Source organism: Podarcis erhardii (genome assembly GCF_964252035.2).
Source record: "Podarcis erhardii genome assembly, chromosome: 5".
Classification (NCBI taxonomy): domain Eukaryota; kingdom Metazoa; phylum Chordata; class Lepidosauria; order Squamata; family Lacertidae; genus Podarcis; species Podarcis erhardii.
In genome coordinates, this window is record NC_138509.1 from 31,931,548 (window position 1) to 31,957,149 (window position 25,602).

Sequence of the window (25,602 nt, forward strand, 5' to 3'; positions counted from 1 at the left end):
AGAATCTCACACCTGCAGGAACCCACGCCCACAAAGCAGTGGGTGCGTCCAAATGCAGCAGCAGTGGGACGACCGTCTCTTTCAAAGGAGAATTTAAAGTTTGCTGTGGTGCACCCTATCCAGGCGAAAAGCCTACAGTTCCCCTGACCTGGAAAAGAATGTAGAAAAGAGCATCTTTACCTAGAAACAAAGCAGCCAATAGCAACGCCACACTGCAACCCAAATCATTCGGAAGCAAACCTCCTGGGGTGGCCGTTTTGCTGTTGACGGATATGGACCCCCCTTTTTCATCATGGGAACTTTGTTCCTAGCTAGGGATGCCTTTTTGCCGTTGGTTACCCTAGCCTGCCCCACAAATTTGCATTCCACAATCGATAACGTTATTTCTCCTTTTTTTAAAAAAAAAATAATCAGTGTTTCTCAGCCAATTGTGTGCCCAAATGCCTCTGTCACTCTGCCAGGGCACTGAGAGGCCAAATGGAAGCCCGTTATTCTACAGTGACCAGAGATAAAGTTGAGACAAGTTTGCAGTGCCCTTTCTTGGGATCCTCTAAATCAGTGGGCGCAACCCTGTGATCACCTGTCGGTTCTTAAATCAATACGAGGATGCCAAGCCTCCTGTGGGGAATTTTCCAGGGAGGTAGGATTTTGCAGGACCCTCTCGGTGTCTGAGAAGACTGTAATATGCTAACCAGCACTGTGCTACCTGTCCCAGCCTGATATGGATCTAACATATGGTCAAAGGAAGAGAAAGGGGCTGCTCTTCATCCCTGACCTGTCAGCCGAAGTCCAGGTGATCACACCTCTTCCATTGCAACGAAGACCCAGGAATGCTTGGCAGAGCTCCTGGGCGCTTGCAGAGCATGTGCTTGAAAGCGATCTGGTGCACCAGGGTGTACATACCTAACAATGTGTAAATTGTTGGAAGCTATTGCTAGGAACCATAACACGAGAGATGATGGGGCAGGTAAACATATTTGGGAGTCTGGCTACGAGCGGAAATGTGTGATAAGACAATTTAAACATTAAATTAAATTACATTTTTTAAATATATTTATATATATAAAAAGACCACCCGAACCTACAGTGCAGAATACTTTGCCCCCTTTCCCATTTTGCTTTGATACAGCTTTGATCTCTGCTAAGCTGGGGGGTGGGAAACAAGATAATCCCCACGGCCATGTAAGGAGAATGGACTCACCCAGGCAGGTGCATACATACACACACTCACACACGCACACACAACATGTTCTGCCATAGTTAGTTACATTCAACTGTGTTTCCTGATCATCTTGTTAAGCTGTTCCTCTCCTTCGGGTTTCGACGGCCGTCTCCCAGCCCTGCAGCCAGCATCCTGACCAAACTGTGCCCTCGGCGGCTTCTACCAAATGTAGCCTCCGTCGTCGGCCTCTCCCACCTCGCCTTCCTCCTCCTCGGCCTCCTCACCGGCTTCCTCAGTCTCTTTCTCTTCCTCGTCTTCCCACCCGACGCCACTCCCAAAGTCCCCAGAGAATCCAACGATATCATCTGCAACAACGAGAAGAACAACAGCAGCAGAAGCAGCAGCGTTAGTAAGGAAACGGCGGTGCGGCACTTTGGTAACCGTGGATGGTGAACCCTCCCCTTCAGAAGGCATTCATTCACTTCTTCCATGGCGAGGAAACCTTTCCGCTCAACTCTACAAGTGGGGCCAACAGGAGTGAGCCAGCAGGAAATCACACTGAGCAAGTTGGAGTTAACTCTTTGTTGGCAAAAAACCCCAGGAGTGTCAGGCCTCGTGAGCACAGCAACTCGTCTCCAGCAAGTCTTGCCCCCCTCCCCCCGCCTAGAAGCACTTGCTGAGACTGAAGGTTCCCAGCTCCCCACTGCTGCCTAAGTCCAGTGTCTGTGAAGTTGACTCTTTATTTGAAGAAACCAAAACAGTGCAGGCCTAGAGATCACAGCAACTCTTCCTAGTAGCCCCAAGGAAGCAGTTGCGAGGTTTCCACCGCTCTGTAAGGCTCCTCCCTCAATTCCTTCCCCGGCAGCCAAAGGCTCTGTTGTCTTGTCTCCCATTCCTCTGCCCTCTTCATTTCTCTGCATGTTCTGGGAGACCAGGAAGAGGGGAGCTGGTCGCAGCAAGAGGGGGAGACACTTGTGCCTCTTCACTAGCCAGTCTCCTCTCTGCCTCTTGGCCTCCCTCCTCTCCTGCTTCAGCTTCTGGACTCCTCTCTGCCACAGACTCTCCCAGCTCACTCAGACCTGTTACCTCTTCAGCTTCCGACACCTCCTCTGCCCAGTCTTCTCCCTCTGACCGCTCATCGTGGTCCCACCACCATTCCCTGGCCTCTGAGCCTTCTTGTGAGTTCCACAGCTGGTTCTTCCCACCGTTCCTCTGCATCCAACCAGTCCACGACGGGGGCCACTTTGGAGGCCCCTTTGTTGTGTGCAATGTGTACATTTTGTGCTCCAACCCGCCAACAGTTCTCGCCACCTTTCCTCTCCATTCTCCTTACCACAATCTGGATTCCCATGCATCCGCGTTCCTGTTAGTTCCATGCCAAGGTGGTCCACGCACCAACACTCCCCACTGCTTGGGTCACACTGCATCTTCCGATAGTACCCATCCTCATCGCAGCTGGGGATGAAGATCCCTGGGAAAGCAAAGTCAGCAACAGGGCGTCAGTAGAGTTGGGATACAATGGTTGCAGCAGCAGGACTTCATTGCTGGGAAATGATTTTTAGGATTGCTGTGTTTTGAAGAACAAAACAGAGGGACACATTTGCTGACTTCTGCTTTTAACTATGGATCGCCATGGCAAAAAGGAGGACTTGTCCTGGAAAAAGAGGACATGTGGCAACCCTAGCAGCCCACAGCATCTTGTACAACTGGGAATTTAAAGGAAGATCATACACTTTGAATAAGAAAGGAGCTTAGACTGTAAGGAATAACTGGCCAGAGTACGGACTTTATATTTAATTGTGCTTAGAACCACCTTAAAAAATTAGCTTCTTCAATACACAGTTAAACAAAAAATGATCTGACCTCAGAGGTGCTTTCACGCATAAACATATGCAGTGGAAAACAACAAGGGAAAATCTTCACACATCGATTATTTCCCTGACAAGAATTATGGTGTACAAAAACCACTGACAAAAATCATAATGTGTAATAAGTGGATTGCCATATATGCACACGGCCAGGGCAATGCACCGCTACAAACACCCCTGGCCTGGCCTGCGACAATGAGCTGTTGCACGATTATTGCTGAAATCTGCCCAGATTGGGGATTTGCTCGCACAAATGGCTCCAGTCATAAGGCTGCTTTGAGCATGTCCACCCACATGTATGAGCTGGACCAGGTATCCCCAAACTCGGCCCTCCAGCTGTTTTGGGACTACAACTCCCATCATCCCTAGCTAACAAGACCAGTGGTCAGGGATGATGGGAATTGTAGTCCCAAAACAGCCAGAGGGCCGAGTTTGGGGATGCCTGAGCTGGACTTTAGGGAAGAGCCATTAGATCTGCCTAAATCTTCATTTCCATGACACCATCATCTAAAACAGGTGTGGATCCTCTGGCCCTCAGCTGTGGGGCAAGCAGAGATGGGGCTTGGGTGAAAGAAGCCAACACTGCCTGCTGAAGTGCCTTCCAAGCATTGACTACCAGCACGAGACATCCACAAGACCCCTTTCCCCTTCCCTCACCCATCCCCAAACAGCTCCCCAGTTCCACAACTCACCAGGTTTCTTTTTGGCTGCTTCCTGGATCTGTATCCTCTCCAGCTCCACAAGACAAGGAGGCTCTGAAACACCCAAAACAAAACACGCGTCCATTCCAGAATTGCCAAAAACCAGCTCAAAACAATCTCAGCGGAGCCGTGTCAATAAATGAGCTATTCTCCCCCAGTAATCTCTGATACGAGGGCCTACCTTGCAGGACTGCTGGAAGAATAATTAACATAAAATATGCAAAGTGCTCTAAGCCCTTAAGAAAAACCACTTACATAAATATCAGTGTTTCATTTACTAACAGCAGTGGTCTAACTTCCAGGGCTGTTGCAAGGATTACTGAAGTGTGTGTGTGTGTGTGTGTGTGTGTGTGTGTGTGTATGCAAAGGGCTCTGACTTCATAAGAAAAAGCACTACGTAAACGCTAAGCAAATATTCTCCCTCCTAAAAACTATTGGCAGCTCCCGGGGAGAAAATATAAGAGAGACCAGCTTCGCTGCAAGTCTGGGAAAAAGCATGCTGCTAGAGACTATCAAGGTGGGGTGATGTTTTGGGGCTTCCCTTGGGGTCCAGAATTAATCTTGATGGTACCTTATTTACAGGGATGTTTCTGCGTTTTATTAGTAGACCTTACTAATGTTCAATTTTATGGTATATTTATTACTGAGATGCTGAGATGTTTTAGTTAACTTATTGTTAAATTCTGTTGCCACTTAGCCAGTTTTGCCACCACGAGCAAAATTTACGACAGAAAGGTGGCGTGCAAATAAAGGATGATCTTTAATCTAAGTGGGGCTGTAACGAGTGCCTCTTTAAACAGCTTGAACTTAGTACTAAAGGTAAAGGGTAAAGGGACCCCTGACCATTAGGTCCAGTCGTGACCAACTCTGGGGTTGCGGCGCTCATCTTGCTTTATTGGCCGAGGGAGCCAGCGTACAGCGTTCGGGTCAGCATGTGGCCAGCATGACTAAGCCGCTTCTGGCGAACCAGAGTAGCGCACGGAAACGCCGTTTACCTTCCCGCCTATTTATCTACTTGCACTTTGACGTGCTTTCGAACTGCTAGGTTGACAAGAGCAGGGACCGAGCAATGGGAGCTCACCCCGTCACGGGGATTCGAACCGCCAACCTTCTGATTGGCAAGTCCTAGGCTCTGTGGTTTAACCCACAGTCCCTGAACTTAGTATTATGCTATGGTAAAACACATCAGCCAAGAAGAGGCCTTTAGCTTAGTGCCATCAGTGAAAGATAGGGAGAAGCCCATTTGTCAGCGTGTGTGTGTATCTCTTTCAGCATCACTTACAACAGTTGGCGCTATATAAAGAATGGCGGGATATGACTGGCTGGAAGGAGTCAACACAAAAGACTCTTAGGAGAAACCTTGCAGCAACGCACTTTCTCGCCAGAAGCAGAAGCACCACTCTGCGGTGGAGACGTGGCCGTCCTTGTAGGTGTCGCAGGAGTTGAAGAAAGGCCGGATGCAGATCTCGTACTTGTCCAGGTTGATGGCTGCCAGCTCCGTCTGGTCCAGGAAAAGGTCGCCGTTGGTGTCCAGCTTGGAAAACATCCAGCCAATCGAGTCTTTGCAACTGGCCACAAGGCTCTTGTCCAGCACTGCAAGCAGAAGGGGTTTGAAAAAACAACAACAGCAGAGAGTGAGAAAGAAGAGTAAGGGGGAGCGAAGGTGCCTCTGCGCATATAGTTCTAACGAGGGCCTCTTGCGTCCGCAAGCGCGGAATTTGGGTGCAGAATTCATCATCCTGAGGACCTCAGCTTCCATTGTTCCCTCTAAGAGTGAACTCAGGTGGTTTGGAGCCGAAATGGGGTTTTTGAGAGACGAGATGGGAGAAGCAGTGTGTGAAGGTGAACCTCAAGGTAAGAAGAAGTATAAAACTTAAAAAATACACCCCTAGGAGGCAAAACCACCCCAAAGACAACCCAATGGAGACTGAGCATGCTCAGCAGCTGTGGAATGTTGAGTGTCAGCTGGTAAACAAAAAAACCCAAAGTGTGTGTCTGTGTGTGCAACGGAGTATCCTAAGGATAACATGTCTGTCTGCAACTCTGAACAGGAGCACTTGCACTGAGAGGTAGATCACCTGCAGTGATTTGTTGCAGGTTCTACTCATTATTTTAAAGAAACCAAGCAAGCTGCTAGACCTTATGGCTACAAAGACAGGGGTGATTAAAAACGTGTAGGCGATGCTTAGGAGCTACACAAACGAGAAGCCGAGCAGAACACCCTGTGGCTGAGAGGAAGGTGCTCCTAGAGTGCCTTGCCGCTCCTCAGAGAAGCTGCATGTATTATGCAAATAGGCTTGATCTGCATAATTTATACCGCTCACAGAGTTCCGTCTTCCTAGTTGCGGAATTTTTACTTATTTAAAAGCTCGTGCGTCGACACAAGCTTGTGCATATGCACGGCCTCTCCTGGAAAGGCTGCCTGTCAATGCTGCTGCACACCAGGATTCAAACCGCAGGCCTGAAATTCTGCACCGGAACCCCAAAATACCACCATCGCAGTTCTGCATGGCAAATACATGTTAAGCATGTATGGAGCAGAGGTGAACAACTGCAGGCCCACTGGCAAAATCTGGTCCTCTACAAGGTACCAGCTGCTAGCTCTCTCCTTCCTGAAGCCAAGCTAGAGGCAGAAGATGCAAGGAGGACGTGGCACGGAGGACAGAAGACGACAGTGGCAGCCCGCCTGAAAGGGTCATGGCTGCGGCGTCGGCCTGCCACGCTCGGCTCGCTACTCAAAGTGGCCCTCTAGGAAAAGCAGCTGCTATTGAAGGAGACGGGAGCCTTGCCATTTCCCCGCATGGCCTGCTTCACTTCCTATCTCCTACGTAGTTTGTGATGCTGCTGCCAGGCTGGTTCCAGATGGACTTCCTCGCCGCTGGAGGTGAGCCACGGCGGCTCACTGCTCTGCTTACGAAAGCCGAGGGACGGGAGCGGCAGAGCCAACGGTGGCACAAGGGCATCGCCCTCCCAACGCGGCAAGACTTCCTCCAATGCATCAGGCCCGCCTGTGGGAGAAGCATGCGGCTTGGCGCTTTCTGTTCACTGACATTTAAACTAATGATCTTCCTCCTGACCGGTCACACTTCATGTTCTGCGTGTGCTCTGGGACCAATCTGCCAACTCTGCTCAGGGGCTGGGGACTTGTTTAAAACAAACAAGTGCGCAAAAACCTTTACCTTGCTGTGCTCACACAGCAACTGGCAGAGTGTGGGTGGCCCACACAGAAAGCTCTGCTCTGTGGAAGCAGCCAGGAGATGAGCAGGGCTTGCTCGGCTTAATGTACAAAATGTGCGTTTGCTGATGACAAACCAGTCCAACATTCTGTGCTAAGCACATTTCTCCTTTTATCACACTAACTACAAAAGAAATAATAATAATAAGTAGAGAATTCCACAGACTCCAGCTTGTCGTTAGAGCGTTAATTTCTCAGATCAGCTCTGAGAACAAAGTACTGTGTTTCAGCTAATGAAAATGTGGCAAATTGGCACATGTATTTAACACACCGAATCTGATTGGATGAACATGATGGTGACTCAAGAACTGTTTAGTGCAGAGATGGGGAAGCTGTGGCCCTACAGAGTTTATTGGACTACATTGCCCATCATTCCCAGCCAGCTTGGTCGGCAGCTGGGGTCGATGACGGGATTCGTAGTCCAGAAGCATCTGGAGAGCTGCAGATTCCCCGTTCCTGATCTCATGGTATATAAACTAATAGAGTCACACATAAAGACCAGTTTAGTGCCGAAATACGACAAGCTGCTGGCACCCAACAAGTAACTGCTCAACCAAAGCAAAAACAATTTAGTTTCACAAGGGGAAATAAGAGCTGACACAACAGGGGGAATAAAGATTGACGGAACCAGGCACATCTGCTGCGCCAGCTCTGGTGAAATAAATGAGCCTGTGGCTCTCGCAAAGTCCTATTCATTCCAACAAGGCTGTCCCTCTCTAACAGGAGTTGTTGAAGGGCTGATTGTGGTCACCTTCCCTCGTTCAGTGCAGGACACAGAGCTTTCTCACATCGATCCTGAAAACATGGCGGAATTTTCCCACCGGTATCTCTGCACTGCTGACGTTACAGCTGAATATGTTCCTGCGTCTTTCACACCTGAATGAAACAACGTTCTTCCTGGTATAACTTAGAGGAAATAGAGGGGTTAAGCCAAGTGGGGGGTGACCAGTGGCCCTCCAGATGTTGTTGGATTACAACTCCCTTCCATCCTTGTCCATTGGCCATGCTGGCTCTGGATGATGGGAGAGTAACCCCTGGGTTAAGCCAAAGTATGCATTCAGAAATATCTTATTGCGCATAAGTATCCCCAGGACTGTACCACTTCGTAGATTGTGAATCACACGTTTCAGCATTATCCCCTATCAAAAGCTCCCTGTGTGTGGAAAACCAGCCTGCCAGGAAGAAATATATAGAAGAAATATGGGCGGTATTCAACAGAACTGTTGCATTAACACAAGTGGGTCCCCGGCCGCTGTCCTCAAATCTACTCCAGAGAGTTGGAGGAAACCCCAGAAGAGATTTAGGGGGGAAGCAGAGGAGGAGAACATTTCCCTGTGCAAGCAGAAATACTCATCCTGACTTAAGGTTTGCCTTAATGCTACTACCTTGAACGTAACCCTTTCTTCCCCAATGTGCAGGCTTTCCAAGGACAGAAGAGTGTCTGTTTTTTAAACCTATTCAATCATGCAGCCAACCATCCACCTGCAGCTCAAAGATGTTCAGTCTAAAGGAATCACTGGACACAGATATCAGTCCAGTAACTGCAGAGAGAATCTCTTCAGAGATTGCATGGCTCCGTCCCTGTCTTTCCATGACTGTGTACGCGTATGCATATGACAATGGCCACAGTTTCTGCATACCATTCACTGGATTGGCCCCTGCGCTCCCGGAGCTGTTCTGCTTGGCATTCTCATGCAGGAGCTGGAACCAGTCACGGAGCCGATCCCCCAAGTCTGCCAAGTCTTGCCCAGTACAGGTTTCTGTAAATCAAATGCAGAATTATTAACTGAGCACCCCGAGCTGGGAAGAATATGAAAGACACCCAAACTCTATTTTATTCATTGTGGAAGTCTCTTTCATGTAGCAAAACATTCCACCTTCGTGGAGTAAAGCCAGTTTGTTTATGTGTGTAATACAGAAAGGACTGCTTACTGAGGAGTTGGGGAAGGGGATGACTTGTGACATTTATTAGCTTGGAAATCCCTGCCTTAAACAAAAGTCTGAGCTGTCCAAATGGTGGATAAACTCCAGGATTTGACAAGAGCACCACTCACTTGCCTAACCAGAGTGTGTTACACATCTTGGACTTGTCTAGAATTTGGCCTTCTGTACTTTTATGGGGATGTAAAGCAGCAGACAGAAGCCTGCCATTTTAAGGGTACAGAATAGCATACAACTCAGAAACAACCTTTATACCAACAAATTGAACAAAAGTTACACAATTAATTTGCTAATTAATTTGCTAGGTTTTACTCAGGTAACAGTGCTATATTCTCTAAGTAACATTAAGCATTCTATTTATTCATTTATTTACAGTATTTATATTTAGTTCATGCATGCCTCATAGCAGATACTTACCTCTTTATCCTGGCCTTTGATGCCTATGGTACGTTTTTAGGACCCACCTTATATTTTTGATTGTAAATTGGTTCATCTGGTTTTAATACTGTCTAAACCTGCCTTGGGTCCTTATGGTGAGGGGCAAGGAAGAAATCTAAGCAACAACAAAATGGACCTATTTCCTTCCTTCCTCCATTTTGCAAACGACGGTGTAGCGTGAACTGGATTTCCCATTTCCATGTGAACTGGCTCTTGGCAGATGTGCTGAAATGATTTCTGAATCTTTATTGCATGGACCAGAACTGCAGTCATGGGGGAACCTGATTTTTTGTGCTTTAAGCTTTCCCACAGCTCTTAGGTCAGCACCATATTGACCCAAGTCTAGGAGACCCTAGATGTGTGTGTGGGACCTGGGCAATGTGTACTCTTTATGGAAGCCCTTCCCCAGCAGTGGGCTCTGATGGGCTTACCTGGCATTAGTGTGCAGTTGAGACTGTGCTCTGAACGCTGCCCTAGAACAATGCTGCACTGTGGGGAAGGGAGCATTTTAATAATAATTTAATAATAAATTTTTATTTATATCCCGCCCTCCCCAGCTGGAGCTGGGCTCAGAGCAGCTAACAGCATTAAAAGTAACACAGCATTCTAAAATTAATATTCTAAAATCAATTCAAAATCAAATGGCAACCACTGGGCCAGAGTTCTACGAGGATCACCAAAGGAGGGGCCAAAGGCCTGGTGGAACAGCTCTGTCTTGCAGGCCCTGCGGAAAGATGTCAAGTCCCGCAGGGCCCTAGTCTCTTGTGACAGAGCGTTCCACCAGATCAGGGCCACAGCCGAAAAAGCCCTGACTCTGGTTGAGGCTAGCCTAACCTCTCTGTGGCCTGGGACCTCCAAAATGTTTTTGTTTGAAGACCATAAGGTCCTCCATGGGACATACCAGGAGAGGTGGTCCTGTAGGTATTTCCCGTAGGAAATTCAAACAGCGAGTAGACCCAGCGTAGAGAACTAGCTCTTTTTTGTTTGTTTTTAAAAGGTGGGTCCATGGCAAGCAGCAGCAGTGCCCGCTGCCACAATGCTGGAGCCCTGAAACTGCCCAAGGTTGCCTGGTAGTAATGCCAGCCCTGGGGTCACCTTCCCAGAACAAAATGATGACAATGCACACGAAACCGCAGTGTGAGATGTGCTACCGGGGGAGGGAGCTTGCCTGCGTCTAGATCATGGTCTCATGTAGTTTTCCTGGCAGACGAATGCATATGGCATGATCAAGGGAGATTGGGGCCCCTTGGAATACGATTTAATGCCAGACTCTTAGGCATGCTTTCTGTTGTTCACACAAAAAGCAGCAGAGAGAGAAAGGGAAGGAGAGGATGCTGTCATCAGACTATTTGCTAAAATGTTCCCCCTGACCTTGTTTGGTGTCTGTGGCTGTGGTCGGGCTATGCTCACTCGCGCATGGGCACTGCCCCTCGCACTTAACCGTCAGCTGTTTGCTGGTCAGGCAGGCTTGCTGCTCCAGTTTGCACTGCAAGACAGAATGGAGAGTAGACAGTCAGAGAAGTCAGCACTTGCCAATCAAATGGGGGACGGGATACCCGGGCTCCGGTACTCTGCTGGTCCAGGACAGCATGCCATGAACCTCCTTGACCTCATCTCACCTGCTCCTCTGCTGCCGCCTGACGCTTCCCTCCTCATTTGGTAGTCCCTGTCTAGTCTGTCCAACATAGATCACACACCCTTACAGAGTGGACAATGCCTCCTTCTCCTCTATCTTTGGGCAGCAGGAGCAAGAGCAGAAGGGGAGCTGGGAGGCAGGACCACTTCATCACCTCGGTCAACAGGCCAGACCCTTTTGGCTCCTCCTCTCCTTAAGTTGTTTCCATCCCAGCTCGTCCTGCAAAGACCTGGTGCCTGAGTTTGCTTATCTTCATCCCTTTCCCCCGTTTTGTATCATCTCTTTTAGATTATAAACCTGAGGGCAGAAACTGTCTTGCTTTTTAACTGATCTGTTAAGTTGCTTTTCAGCTTCCGGAGCAGGGTCCAAACACTACAAACAAACAAATGGATACTCTAAGTTCTGCACTAAGATGATGATTCACCTGCTGCTTAATGCAATGGCTGAATACTCATGCACAAGTTCGTAACGGTTACTCCCCATCCCCCCCTGCCCAATTCCAAATTCCATGAATAATATTCCTCCGAACGCTCCTTGATGGGAAGCAACTCCATTAATCAGCTCCAGTGTAAACACATTAATCACAGGGATTAGCGGCTGTGTATATCAATATGCTGACATTCAATATAATAAATCGGAGGATGTGACCATTTCCCTTTTGTCCGCGATAGAAGGCACAGCGGGTCTTGGAAAGTATTCCTATGGCAGTATAATGAACTCTGCCTCTGGAGCCATGCCCAGCTGGAGCAATAGTGCTCAGCTGATGTAGTCCAACTTAGGAATGGGTTCTGTTACTAGCCAAGGCTACATGCCTGCTGTGATTTCCGGGGGGGGGGGGTATCACAAAACGAGGCTTTCTGAGAATTTCTGCTTTTATGACAAGGAAGATATATACACAAGCATGTGTGCAAGGGAAGGGAAGGGAAGGAAGCGGGGAATACATTAGGCTTTTGGTAGCTGGGGTGGGGCTTCAGTGCATGAGGCAGTTTCTCATGCTCCTAATGACTAGCACAAAAGAAATGTTGCAGAATTCTGCATTTATTTATTGATCGCTATTTTTCATTATTAGAGACATCTTGCAAATGGGCTTATTTTTCACCCGCTTACACAGGTCACAGAATTTGGCTTGACGTAGGATTTTGATTGCAAAGGCACAGACGGGGTTTTTAATTATAGTGCACTCGATTCTGCTTATAAGGTAAAGGGACCCTGACCATTAGGTCTAGTCGTGACCGACTCTGGGGTTGCGGCGCTCATCTCGCTTTATTGGCCAAGGGAGCCGGCGTACAGCTTCCGGGTCATGTGGCCAGCAAGACTAAGCCGCTTCTGGCAAACCAGAGCAGCGCACGGAAACGCCGTTTACCTTCCCGCCGGAGAGGTACCTATTTATCTACTTGCACTTTGTGCTAGGTTGGCAGGAGCAGGGACCGAGCAACGGGAGCTCACCCTGTCGCGGGGATTCGAACCGCCGACCTTCGAATCCGCTGTGGTTTAATCCACAGCGCCACCATATCTCATGCCAAAACACAGGAGGGTTCTGCGTAGGGATGGGGAATCAAACTTCCCCTCCATGCTCTGTGAATGTTAGGGCTCCATGGCTAGATCCTGCCTCCTTCCCATGATGAGCCTTGCTCTTTATTCTGAGTACATTTAGGAGCTCTAAGTTCCAGCAACAAGCATCTCTCTCCCGCTGACCCCTTTGAAATCCAAGGGCAGATTGCAACAGAAGGGTTTTGCAGCAGGCCAGCCTTCTGATCCTGTTACTTTTTTTTATTTAACTCTTCAGGCAACGAGGAACCAAAAGCAAATAACAATGAATCTTCTTAGTGCTAATCTCCCCCGAATGAAATTTCCTGCTGTGCCCTGGTTTCGAACTAATCAGGCTAAGGCTTCTCAACATTCTTTGGTGCATAATAGGCTACAAACTGGCTGCCTGTTTCCTGCAAACTATAGAAAAATATTTCCCCCAGCCACTGACTTGACCTGCTGTGATTTCATGGGGTATTCACAAACATCTTAATAACTGATGGGATGGGAGAAAGAGTAACATTTTTTTTTAAAAAAAGGGAAGGACCCCAGTATATTTGGCTGTGACAAAACACCACACACAGAGTGTATGGAAATGGAGGATTTAGTTGGTGGGAAGATGAAGGGGTAGATTCACAAAACCCAAAACAAATTTGAGCAAGATGGGCAATGGAACTGATTACTTAGAGGGATGGTGCAGTCTCACTCACTGGCACAAGCAATGGACAAATCTTCAATTTATTCCAGTTTCTCATTTCTCCAAACTTAAATTCAGTTCTCCATATTTCCACATGGTTGTGTGTTTTTTTTTAAAAAAAAAAAAGTTCCCATGAAAATTCACCAACGTTTTTGTGTAAATTTATCCTAATCTACACGTTTGTATGCAATTTCCCCTAATGAACAAGTGTATGCAAAACAATTTCCCCTAATACAATAAACTGTTTCATGTCATTTTTCACTCATATATGCATTTTTATGCACACTTTACACCAGTATGTGCATCTTTGTACACATTACTTCTCAGGAGAGCTGCACTACAAAATTCAGAAAAGTCTTACTTTTGAAGACTGTGCTTTGGTTCTCGTATTGTGTTGGAAAGCATGAAGTAGGTACGTTCATCTTTACACGCAAACTGAATTGAATTTCTCCTCCCATCCCCTACTCGTTGGAGGCTTTCAAACAGGCTGGACCACTCTGGATTTCCTGCATCAAACTACATGTCCAACAAGACCACCTCCAAATCTATGGTTCCAAGTGGTTGGTTCAAAGCATGTTACAGCTATTTACTTAGCGGCAAAGCCATAATTCCAATGCTTCACCTCACTGCCAGATCAGTGCTCGGGATGCAAGGAGACAAGCAGGGAAGAATCAGAATCCTCACTTCCTGTTGCAAATTGTCCCGGCCACCATACGGAGCAATCCAAAAATGGCTGTAAAAGATCTCTGAGTTGCATGCTTCAGGAGCTGTATAAAAACCAGCCTCAGTTTTTAGCAAAGTTTCTGAATCAGTTTACCCCAGGCTGGGAGGCGATTCTTCACAAGACTCGCATCTCTCTTTTGAGAGAGTTAAATGCAATTGTATGTGCTAAAGGCAAGAGTTTAGTTGGAACAGACTCCCCCATTCCAACAGCCAGAAGGCAGAAAAAGTAGGTCAGCACAGCATGACAAGGGCTACCCAAACGAGCTTTGGCTCAGTGAGTCACACCAATCCTGCACAGCTTCACTGTACTGCATGTAACACAAAGGCATATTGCACTCACTTCCAATACTGTAAATATACCACTGCACTATTACCCAGAGACTCACTTTGTCTAGAAGGAAAGTCAAATGACCTCAAACCCTTGGCGATATTTGTATTGCTGCTGTCCGTCTTTTTAAGGGACCTGCTTTACATTCCATGGAATCAAATAGATGGGAGGCACCTCGAAAGGTCAACGAGTTCAGCACCCCCCTACAGCAACCTCAACAGAGGGCCAGCCAGCCTCTGCTTAAACAGCTCCAGCAGAGGAGAACCTACCACCTCCCAAAGCTGTCAAAGAGCTCTTACTGTTAGGAAGTTTCTCCTAATATTAAGCTGAAATCTGCTTCGTTGCCATTTCTACCTGTTGGTTCCAGTCATGATTCCATGGGCCAAAACCATTCACAATGTCCTAATTGTGTGCATTTTGTTTCCAGAATGTGATGTTTTGATACCAACATCTTGGTAACAGACATTCTCCCTTTTCTAACCAACACCAGGGAAAGCCGATAGTATTTCCTTCCCCAGAAATGAAGGTGCCCTTAAAAAAGAAAAGAAAAAAGGATTCCTTGATCTTGCTGCCAAAACTCATCTTGATTTCTGGTCTGGTCAATGGGCCCAGCAGGTTTTCATATCGTTTCAAAAACCTGTTTGATTAGAGGTGACAATGAGGATAAAATAAATTCGTGGAAGGGACATAGCTCAATGGTAGCACATCTGCCTTGCGTATAAAGGTAAAGGGACTCCTGACCATTAGGTCCAGTCGTGGCCAACTCTGGGGGTGCGGTGCTCATCTTGCTTTACTGGCCGAGGGAGCTGGCATACAGTTTCCGGGTCATGTGGCCAGCATGACTAAGCCGCTTCTGGCGAACCAGAGCAGCGCACAGAAATGCCGTTTACCTTCCCGCTGGAGCGGTACCTATTTATCTACTTGCACTTGACGTGCTTTCGAACTGCTAGGTGGGCAGGAGCTGGGACCGAGCAACGGGAGCTCACCCGTTGCGGGGATTTGAACTGCCAACCTTCTAATTGGCAAGGCCTAGGCTCTGTGCTTTAACCCACAGCGCCACCTGTGTCCCGTGCCTTCCGTATAGAAGGTCCCAATTTCACTCCACGGCGTCTCCAGGCAGGACTGATAAGGACTCCTGCCTGGAGAGTTGCTGCCAGTCAGTGCAGGCAATACTGAGCTGAATGGACAATTCGTCTGACTTCGTATAAGGCAGTTTCCTTTCTTACTGTGGGTCTGATTTGACTAACCAGTCTAATTATTATTATTATTATTATTATTATTATTATTATTATTATTAATACCCCGCCCATCTGGCTAGGTTTCCCCAGCCACTCTGGGCAGCTCCCAACAGAGTATTAAAAACACAATAAAACATCAAACATTAAAAACTTCCCTAAACAGGGCTGCCTTCAGATGTCTTCTAAAAGCCAGATAGTTGTTTATTTCCTTGACATCTGATGGGCAGGTGCCACTACCGAGAAGGCCCTCTGCTTGGTTCCCTGTAGCTTCACTTCTTGCAGTGAGGGAACCGCCAGAAGGCTCTCAGCATTGGACCTCAGTGTCCGGGCTGAATGATGGGGGTGGAGGCACTAGCAGAAGGCTGCACAAGGAAGCCCACACAATTGGCCGAGGGGGTGCGTGTTTCAGTACAGAATGAGAAGGGAGGAGAAGGGAAACCACTCTGTCAGGCAAACAGAAATGTGTGTGCTGACAGAGTGATCTCCTTAGCGCTACAAATCCCTCCCTCTGTTACTAAATGCGTGTCTGCACCAGAGGAAGTGAAGCCTTCGTATAATTTGTTATTCTCTTAAAAGCTGTGCCTCATTTTATTATTGTCTCCGTGCCTTTTTGGTTCTTTTCATCATACTAGCATTCACGAGAATTCTGCAGATCTGCAGCGTTTAGCAATGACAATTTTAGCTGCCCTCAAAAGAAAAAGTAAAAAAAAAACCCAGCTCATAATTACCTCTTCTTTATCTTTAAAATCAACCAATTACTCCACCTCTGGGACCTCCACCAAAGGGTTATATATAATCTTGATATAATTTTGTGGGTTGGTGATAAATTAAGCAGAGGTGCCAGAGAGGTTGTCTTTGTTGGTTATTATCTTTAATATCGCTCGCTAACAATGCCTCCAGTGCTTCCACTAAGATATATATGTATGTGTGTGTGTGTATGTAATTGATTTAACTGTACTGAAGTACTAAGTACTGCTCCACAGTTTGGGTTAATGCGTCCTTACAATTTTCACAAAATTGTCCGTTTTTATAGATGGAAATTAATGGCGAGAGGACTTAGGCCACCCACCGATAGCCTAGAGGAGAAGAGCATTAATGAAGTACAAAATTATGTCCATGAGATGGCAATGTAGGAAAGAGGGCAAAGTTTCTAAGCTTGAGAGGAGAGGTGTTGTGAGCAGTCAAAAGACACATCAAGAGGAAGGGGCAAATGGCTTCCATGTCTTCTGCTCACACTCCTGAGTCTTGTCCTAAGGAAGGAGACAGGCACTTCCCTCACAATGAGATGGCCTCACTCCTGAGCCTCCAACAGAACGTGCTTTTCCGCACTACAATCCAGAAATGTGGAAAGAGGAAACATTAGACCCTTGAGCAACCATTCTGAAACAAACAGGCCCTAATAACAAGTTAAAGAACCAAGTTTTTCCCATGGCAAAGTGTTGCATGAGACGCAAGTAAATATTTATTTATTTGTCACATTTATATGCTACTACCTTTCCTGCTTTTGAATTATGGTGCTGGAGGAGACTCTTGAGAGTCCCATGGACTGCAAGAAGATCAAACCTATCCAGTCTGAAGGAAATCAGCCCTGAGTTGTCACTGGAAGGACAGATCGTGAAGCTGAGGCTCCAATACTTTGGCCACCTCATGAGAAGAGAAGACTCCCTGGAAAAGACCCTGATGTTGGGAAAGATGGAGGGCACAAGGAGAAGGGGACGACAGAGGACGAGATGGTTGGATACTGTTCTTGAAGCTACCAGCATGAGTTTGACCAAACTGCGGGAGGCAGTGGGAGACAGAAGTGCCTGGCGTGCTCTGGTCCATGGGGTCACGAAGAGTCGGACACGACTAAACGACTAAACAACACCTTTCCTTCCGGAAGCCTGGAAGCTCCCTTGTATCATCATCTTCTTCTTCTTCTTCTTCTTCTTCTTCTTCTTCTTCTTCTTCTTCCTACTACTACTACTACTACTACTACTACTACTACTAGGATTTACAAGCTATTTGTAGAGCCAACTCCCAGTACACCATAAAGCCCGCTGAATAACTTTGGGTCCATTACTGGGTGGTTGGGTTTATTTTGTTTTTAAGCTTAACCTACCTCACAGGGTTGTTGTAAAGATAGAATAGGTGGGTGGGTAGAGAAACAAAAGGACTCGGAGCTAATTCTAGCAGCTCAGTTGCTGATAAGGCCAAGGTTGTGGGGACAGCGGCAAATTCCTGCACTGCGGGGGAGGGGGCTGGACTAGATGACCCTCAGCAAGCCCTTCCAATTCTGCAATCCTATGACTTAAGAATGTAAGGAACAAGCAAAGACTGTAAAACAACTCAAGAGAACAGAGATACAAAAATTCCCTGCACGCCCCCCCCGCATCGTACTATACAGATATGAAATTCAGACCAGACCCCCTGAAACGTTGCAGCTGCTTCTTCCCCTGAACGAATGCCCTCCCGCCAACCTCGTTTCCAGGCTTAGCTGCTGCCATTTTCTCTCACCACGGAGCTGTAAGTGTGTCCATCGGAGCCACAGACAGATGCGAGCTGGGTCATGTGACAAGGCTTGCACAAGCTCTCCTTGTTTCCATGGAGTTTCAGGGTAGGCTGTTTGATTCTGTGGGTGCACAGGAGGGAGAGATAAGAAAGAAACAAAGAATTTGTATTAAAGCAGGGATAACCTCGCAGCAAACACGCCCTCAGGCACAAGATGCGCTCTTCTCTGTTTGGCACTTGACGAATGTGAAATATCCGGAAACTGCAGACCGAAGAGTGCTCCTCAGGTATCACTGTAATATAAAAGGGAGGGATCCACAAGTGAAACTTTTCACAGAGCCACGAGAAGGAAAAGCTTCACCTATGGATTTCTGCCTGTTGTGCTGCTGTGAAAGCCACACGCAGAGCTTCCGCCTGCCAAACAGCGACAGCTTTAACCTTCAGTTATATGATTTGTTCGCAGGAGAAAGGGGCGAAAAGCCATTGAGGCCAAAGGCCTCTTCAGCCATTTGGGGTGAATGCGCATGGATTGATAAGAGGCAGGGGCATGCACAGAAACCCCAGTCCCAATGTCACTGCATGGGCCAGATCCACTTCACACCATCCTGTATTGGGAGCAAAAGTCTGAAGGGAGATTTTAAGGGTCTTCAGATGAATGTGTGCATGCACCTGTTTTCTCCCCTCTCTTAGCTCACAGGAGTTTGGGCAAACACTTGCAGAGAGCTCATGTGTGAACACCTGTGGACCTAGCATAACGTTAAGTGAAGGAGCGGAAGAGAGCCTTAGCCACAAGGAATGAGTTCACCTGTGCAATAAGGCCTCCCTTAGGGATACTGCCTATTCCTCCTCTGCCTTTTCACTCTTAAATTTAAAAAAGAAAAAGAAGTTAAGACTTACGGAAATTGCGCAGGCAACTCTATACCTGCTTGTTCAGTGAGAGCAGGCAGTGGGGAGCAGGATCCGGCCAACAGGCCAAATCCTGACCACCCCACAGGCCATTTTGAGAGATGGGTAGTGCCTCCATCACCTGACGTCACAACGATGTCACATGATCCGAAATATACCTGGTCCTGAGTTTCAGAGTCCTGGTTAACAAGTGATACTTCAGCAGGTGGCTGACAAGCACTTGGCACTTTTAAAAATATTCATTCAATATCCTGAATTTAAAAAATCACTTTTAAATCTACTAGCCAACTGTATTTAAGTTTGGGTTGTCCTCCATTGACTTATAACAGCTTCCTTCCTTCCTGGTGTGACCACCACAAAAGGACTTGTCGGAAGCAAGAGCAAGTCACTCAGTAACACCTATTGCCCCACCAGAGACTCATGGAGAGGTCAGCTGCTTCCTTACCTGTGCTCCAGCTTTTTGCGGCTAATGCACATAGCCCGCTGGTAGCCCTGGGCGATGCACACCTTGTGCCGGCTGCATTTCACTTTCTGGCAGGGATCCTTAGTGGTGTCCACACCTAAAGACAGAAGTAAACGGAGTGCGAATGACTAAATGCTGCTTCTTATAGCACCTCCGCAGAGGTTGCTGTCTGATACAAAGCAGAAGCTTGCAGACAACCATATACAACATGCTAAAAACCACAAAGCAACCATGGTCTGCAATACTTCATTACATGCAAGTATATTGGGATCAGAAGCTGTTTCACAAATCAACTTAAATTGAGTCTGATAATTGGGCTAGTTTCCTGTTTGTAGTGCTATCTTATAAATAGGGCTGCCCTACGTCCGGGACTCGCGGGTGTATAGCAATGTCGGAAGTGTTGATTTTTTGGAGAATTTCCTTTTTTTTAAAAAAAAAAAAGCACAGCAACTTCATTTTGAGATTTTGCAGGAAAAGCTCAACAACTTTTGTGTTTGGATATTCACTTTCTGAAATACGGCAGCCCTATTACAAACAACTTTGCTACAATCGACGATTTCGAAATTATTTGCATGCAGTGTGCCATGTACTGCCGACAAACAAACCTAAACTCATCGCTTTAGGAAGACGGCTCCCCAATATGCAACGGCAATGAACCTTCTTGCCGTGTGCTCTCCCTATGACCTGCGTGGATTCCCCCCCCCCCCCCTTTTTTAAAGTAATATTTATTGAAATTTCAAAAAAGGTAAAAAGAAAAATACAAAATACAGAAAAAATAAACACAATTAAAAATAAGTCCATCATTCCATAACTTATCTTTCATTTACTTGTTTCGCTGACCTCCCCAGACCTCCCTTTTTTGTATTCCAGTTCAATTGGTTAACTCAGCAAATCCTTTCCCTCTTTATTTTTATCTTAATCCCTTATCTTAATATGTTATAACTTTACTTTCTTGCCTATTAAAAATCCATTTTCACCTACTCCTTTCTAGCGTTACTGCTAAGAACCACTTGACTTCATTCCAACATCATTCTAACATTCATTGATTTTACAATATTTCTGTAAATAGTCTTTAAATTTCTTCCAATCTTCTTCTACCGACTCTTCTCCCTGGTCTCGGATTCTGCCAGTCATTTCCGCCAATTCCATATATTCCATCACCTTCATCTGCCATTCTTCCCGGGTAGGTAGATCTTGTGTCTTCCAATACTTCGCGATGAGTATTCTTGCTGCTGTTGTTGCATACATAAAGAAAGTTCTATCCTTCTTTGACACCAATTGGCCGACCATGCCCAGGAGAAAGGCCTCTGGTTTCTTCAGGAAGGTATATTTAAATACCTTTTTCATTTCATTATAGATCATCTCCCAGAAAGCCTTAATCTCCCACCACATGCAAAAAGGTGCTGCGAGAGAACCACCTGACATGGTACGTATGAGGATTCACATTCCCATCTTTGCTGAGGAACGGGTAGGAATGTGCAGCTGCATCTCCCTGCACGAACACAGTCAAGGGTCACCTTACACTTGTCATGTGTGCCTGTCAATATGCAACCAACGTGGGCCTCGACAAATCAGCTGGCTTACTCACCTGCAGCAGCGTCCAGTGCTGAACTACATATACTGAAGGCTCTTTGGATTTGCATTTAGGGCGTGTTTGTGTGTGATGGAGGACTTTGCGCAAGAAAAGCCCTAACCACGAAAGTGAAGTATCTGCTGGGTTGAGACCAGTATTTTTGTCATGGTTCTTTACAGAACTAGCACCTGAAATCTAGTCTCTAGCCACTCCCCTTTCAAACACATTTTTGTTTAGATTTATTTTTTTAAAACACACCCACACACCCCTATGCATCCAAACATCTAAATCCCAAATCGGTGAGATTTAGGTAATACACCCACAACAACTAATCGTCACTAAATTTGGGAAACAGCTATAGCTCAGTGGTAGACTGCATGCTTTGAATGCAGAACGATCAAGTTTCGATTGCAAGCATCTCCAAGCAGCTCAGGGAAAGACTCTCTCCTCAAAATCTGGAGAGCTGCACCCAGTCAACGGAGATAATCCTGAGCTGCATGGACCACTGGGCTGACTCAGCAGAAGGCAGCTTTCCATGTACGCTGTGTCAAATCTAGAATAACAGACAAGTTTCAAGCCAAATGACTGGTCTACTGAAACAGCCTCCTGCTTGCATTTGTCACCGAAGGTACACATCTCCATCTGGGCTGCAATGGTTATCTACCCTCTACCAAATTGTCTGGCAGATGTAGTTTGGAACTTCCTGAGGGCACCTGAGGTTGGAGGAGGATGGGCTAGATGTGTCTCTGGATGGGAATGGAAGAGGTGCCTCTAAACCCAGTCCCTCCAGCTACGCATCACTAGCTGCCCACAACTGCTGTTGGATTTGGGCCGCAGAGGACATTGCAGTGTAGAGCTAAGCGCCCTTAAGCTCGCCGCTTTCAAAGGGCATAATAAGCATGCTTAAATCTGTGTGGGTTCAAAGCCAGCAAACTTTACAACGGCAGGAACTTTGCAGCCTGGATCAGACAGCCTTTGAAAAACAAAATGCTCTTGCACTATTTTCTGAAGGTCAGCAAATCAGTATTCTGGTCAGGCCAGAGCAGTCAAGGCATTCTTTAAATTGAATTGCCTTTATTTAATAAAACCAAGGGAGATCAAAGGAATGGTGCTCAAGTACTCAATTTTCTAAAAGTTTAGAAAAAAAAAGTCTGGTGCCAGCAGTGATTGGAAGATCAGGCGGTGGTAACCAGTGAAACTCCAGCTCCTCAAAGCTTGAATGTATAAACCTGCTTTAAACAGAATCAGGACCTCAGTCCACCTATTTCAGTTCTGTCTATAGCAAGATGGAGGAATCTGTGGCCACCATGTGCTGTGGGACTCCAACTCCCATCATCCTCAGCCAGCAAGGGATGATGGGAGATGGGAGTTCATCAACATCTGGAGGTTCCCCATTCCTGGCCTACCCAGATTGGCTATGGCTTTATAAGGTCTCAGAGAGGAATCTTTCCAGCTCCATACCTGGCGATGCCAGAGTCTGAACCTGGGAGCTTGGGTATGCAAAGTATACACTCTTACTTATTGATGTGTCAGTTTTATTTAAGTCAACCATGTCTACACCACTTGCCACCTTAGCATCTAAGTGGTGTACGGGAAGGATAAAATTAAAGCCAGTTAAAACGGACTGTGATTTTAAAAAATAAAAATAAACTATCTGCAATTGAACTATGGTCTGTTCTTATAGCTTGAGCATGCTGTTCTCTTGCATACATTTTTCAACAGTTTCGAAGACCGCGTTGCTCAGGCAACATGTGGATATACTCAAGTTGCTTGCCATAGAACACATGCTTTGATTGCAATCCCTAACATCTCCAGGGAGAAGGATCAGGAAGCAAGGAACGGGGAAGGCTCTGGTGTCAGCTTAAGTAGTAGACTAGACAGACCCAATGGTCTTGCCTAGAAGAAAGAAACTTCCTCTGTTCCAGGTTGGCTAGGAAGCTTAACCACACAGCATCTAAGTCAGCAAACTATTCCATCAGTTTTCCCTATGCCCCATATACGTTCTTTCCCTAGAATAGGGAAAGGGAAATTTCAGGTCTGGTGGCCCCACCGGGTGCTCTCTTTTGGACTCCCCGAGCTCTCCACCAGCCATATCCCCTCTCCCCAGACCACATGATTCACAGTTTTGGCTTTACAATTTCCTTGAACGTTTTTGCCAGTCTGGAACCTGCTCCTGAACTCTACACTCATTGTTCTACCCATTTTTGTTTCTGGCCCCACCCACTTCTGGCATGTGGCCCTCGGGACATTGCGGAGAAGGTAAGCTGACCCTCTGGGTGGAAAACATTCCCCATCTGTGTGATAGAGTATCTACGCAGTACCAGCGCCCCCCTTTTTTCATCCAAGTCTCCCTTTTGAAAACTAAACTTTCCCATTATGCTTTTGTTACTTGACCTGTTTACATAAATGTCCACACCACCCTTCAGTAGATATCCCTGCTGAAGTGGTTTACATGGAAAGGCCAATGCAAAAAAGAATTAAAACGCACGGGAAGAATCACATAAACACAAAGGCCGAAAAGGCAGCCATATCTGAAAGCTGTAATGCCGCCAATCAGAGGAGCCCAGCTGCATTTACCCTTCCTGCCTGCCCTCTTCCCTTCCTAACAGCTGATCAGTGCAACTGCAGTTGACTTGACAGGGCTACATGTGCACAGCTTTGGCTTGTTGCACATGGATATTGTTGGATCAGCGCCAACTGCCCCACTTGCAAAAAAAGGAAAGGAAATATATATATATAAACCTCATATCCCACTACAACGCTTAGATTAAAATTAGACCAAATTTAGAAAACCTTCAAGCACAGGAAGGTCTTTAAAGCAGATTTTAAATTAATCAGAGGAGTGCCCATTTGGACTTCTCTGGCAAAGCATTTGTGCAAGCTGCAGTACCACCCCCGAGACGGCCCTGCAACATCCCAACTCAACTGCTTTAAAACGGTCGTGGATGTCTCCCGACAAGCCCCTGAAACAGCCATTGATTCAGATTATTTCCTCTCCTGCATGAAATTGAGTCCTGCACCATTCCACTTCTTTATTATCTGGACAGCTGCTCAGCGCTCAACTCTGTGCTTCTACTCCGCAAATTTCTCCTCTGTCACATCAACCACCCACCCAATAATTTCGGATCAATCATCTGTGAAGTCACAACTCTGGAGGCATCGATTTCAAGTAGCAATTAAATGATACTAACCAAGGAAACCAAACCTGCAAACTGTAAACATTTAGAAGCAGGCGTCTCCACTAACATAAAAGGGGGGTTATTTCCATCACTCGCATAAGCACAATCAATTCGGCTCAATGGCACACAACACCCTTATCTAACATGCAGGGAAATAGACTTAACTAACCAAAACACCTGGAAGAGCACCAGAATTCACCCCAGAAGAAAGTGATTAAGGCCATGGGTAGCCCACTCTAATGAATTATCAAGGGCAGGGAAAACTTTGGCCTGTCTACAAATTGTTTTTGTGTTTTTAAGAATATGCATTGGCAGGTAGATGAAAGACTACTGCAGCTCAGAGGTAACACCATGCTACTAATGGAACAGAGGGAGTGGACAATAAAAAAGGAAGACCATACCCTCCACTTAGAAGAAGAGTTGCAATTCCTGCATTGTACAGACACATATTTTTTGCAGCTAGTAAAACCAAAACTGGTAAACATGTCTCTCTTCAAACACGCCTGTACTCTGCCTTGATAGTCTTGCCTTCAAAGTCATTTTCAAACATCTTTAGAATAGATGAAAGCAAGGTAGATGCAAGTGAGATTTGCTCCCGTATTTACCATCTTGCAGGCCAGGAGGAACCTTGTCCTAACAAGGTCTTGGGCACTTTATCGCAACAAGTCCTTTAAAAAGATTAAGCAGAACCAAAAAAAAAAAAAGGGAAAAAGGGTACCTTCATCAACTGGCTGATTATCCTCCCAGCTTTTGATGTAGTCATCCTAAATGAGGGGAAAGGAAAATGACAGCCTAAGTGAATTAAAAGAGTTTAAACAAGAGAAAATGTCAACTATAAAAATCCAGATGCTGAGAACTCCAGGCAAATCAAAATCCATACAGATAATGTTATGCAGAGGATGCGACAGTGATGTTTCCTTGACAGCCTGAATTCCAGGAAAGAGGCTCTGTTGCTGTAATTTCTCTTGGCTTTACCCTCTTTGTTCCCTTTTTGCAGGAGAAGCTCAATGATTTGATGGGCTGGTGCTTAAGAAGGCTGAATCTTCTCAAATCCTCGATTCTTCACAAAGCAAAGAAATGGACTAGGCTCTGTGGGATTTGTCCAGTCTTGAACAGCGATGGGAAACCTCCGTACTATGAGCCTAATCAGGCTCCCAAACTCCAATTTTGGCCCACAAGGCCATTTTGGCCAAGCCACACCCACCTGACATAACATACGATGTCATGCTGATAGCGATGTGTCAGGTGTGGTGCAGCTAAAGACCTGACTTAGCCAAAACGGGGTTTGCAGGTACTGCTGATCAGCTGATTGGCAGCCCCTGCAAAGAGATACGCCCTTTGTCCTAGCAAAATCTGACCATCAGCTGATTGAGGTTTGCTATGCCAGGGTCTGACATTGCAAGACCCTACAGCGTAGAACTAGGAAGAAGATCCAGGCATTTCAATACACCAGGTCATATTCTCTTGTCGCTCATGACCTTGTTTTTCCTTTTTTTT

The 25,602-nt window shown here is 46.4% G+C and overlaps 1 protein-coding gene across 1 annotated transcript; it reads right to left on the minus strand.

Annotated features, from left to right (window-relative positions):
- Positions 1 to 404: 404 nt before the first annotated feature.
- LOC309341951 (testican-2) lies at positions 405 to 24,868 on the minus strand. The gene is made up of 9 exons (XM_081861975.1): positions 24,824 to 24,868; positions 19,336 to 19,450; positions 17,991 to 18,105; positions 10,717 to 10,831; positions 8,607 to 8,726; positions 5,106 to 5,324; positions 3,723 to 3,785; positions 2,496 to 2,633; positions 405 to 1,527 (listed from the first exon to the last, which is right to left on the minus strand). The coding sequence occupies exons 2-9, from the start codon at positions 19,365 to 19,367 to the stop codon at positions 1,382 to 1,384; spliced, it is 948 nt and encodes a 315-aa protein (XP_081718101.1). The 5' UTR covers positions 19,368 to 19,450; positions 24,824 to 24,868; the 3' UTR covers positions 405 to 1,381.
- Between the last annotated feature and the right edge of the window lie 734 nt (positions 24,869 to 25,602).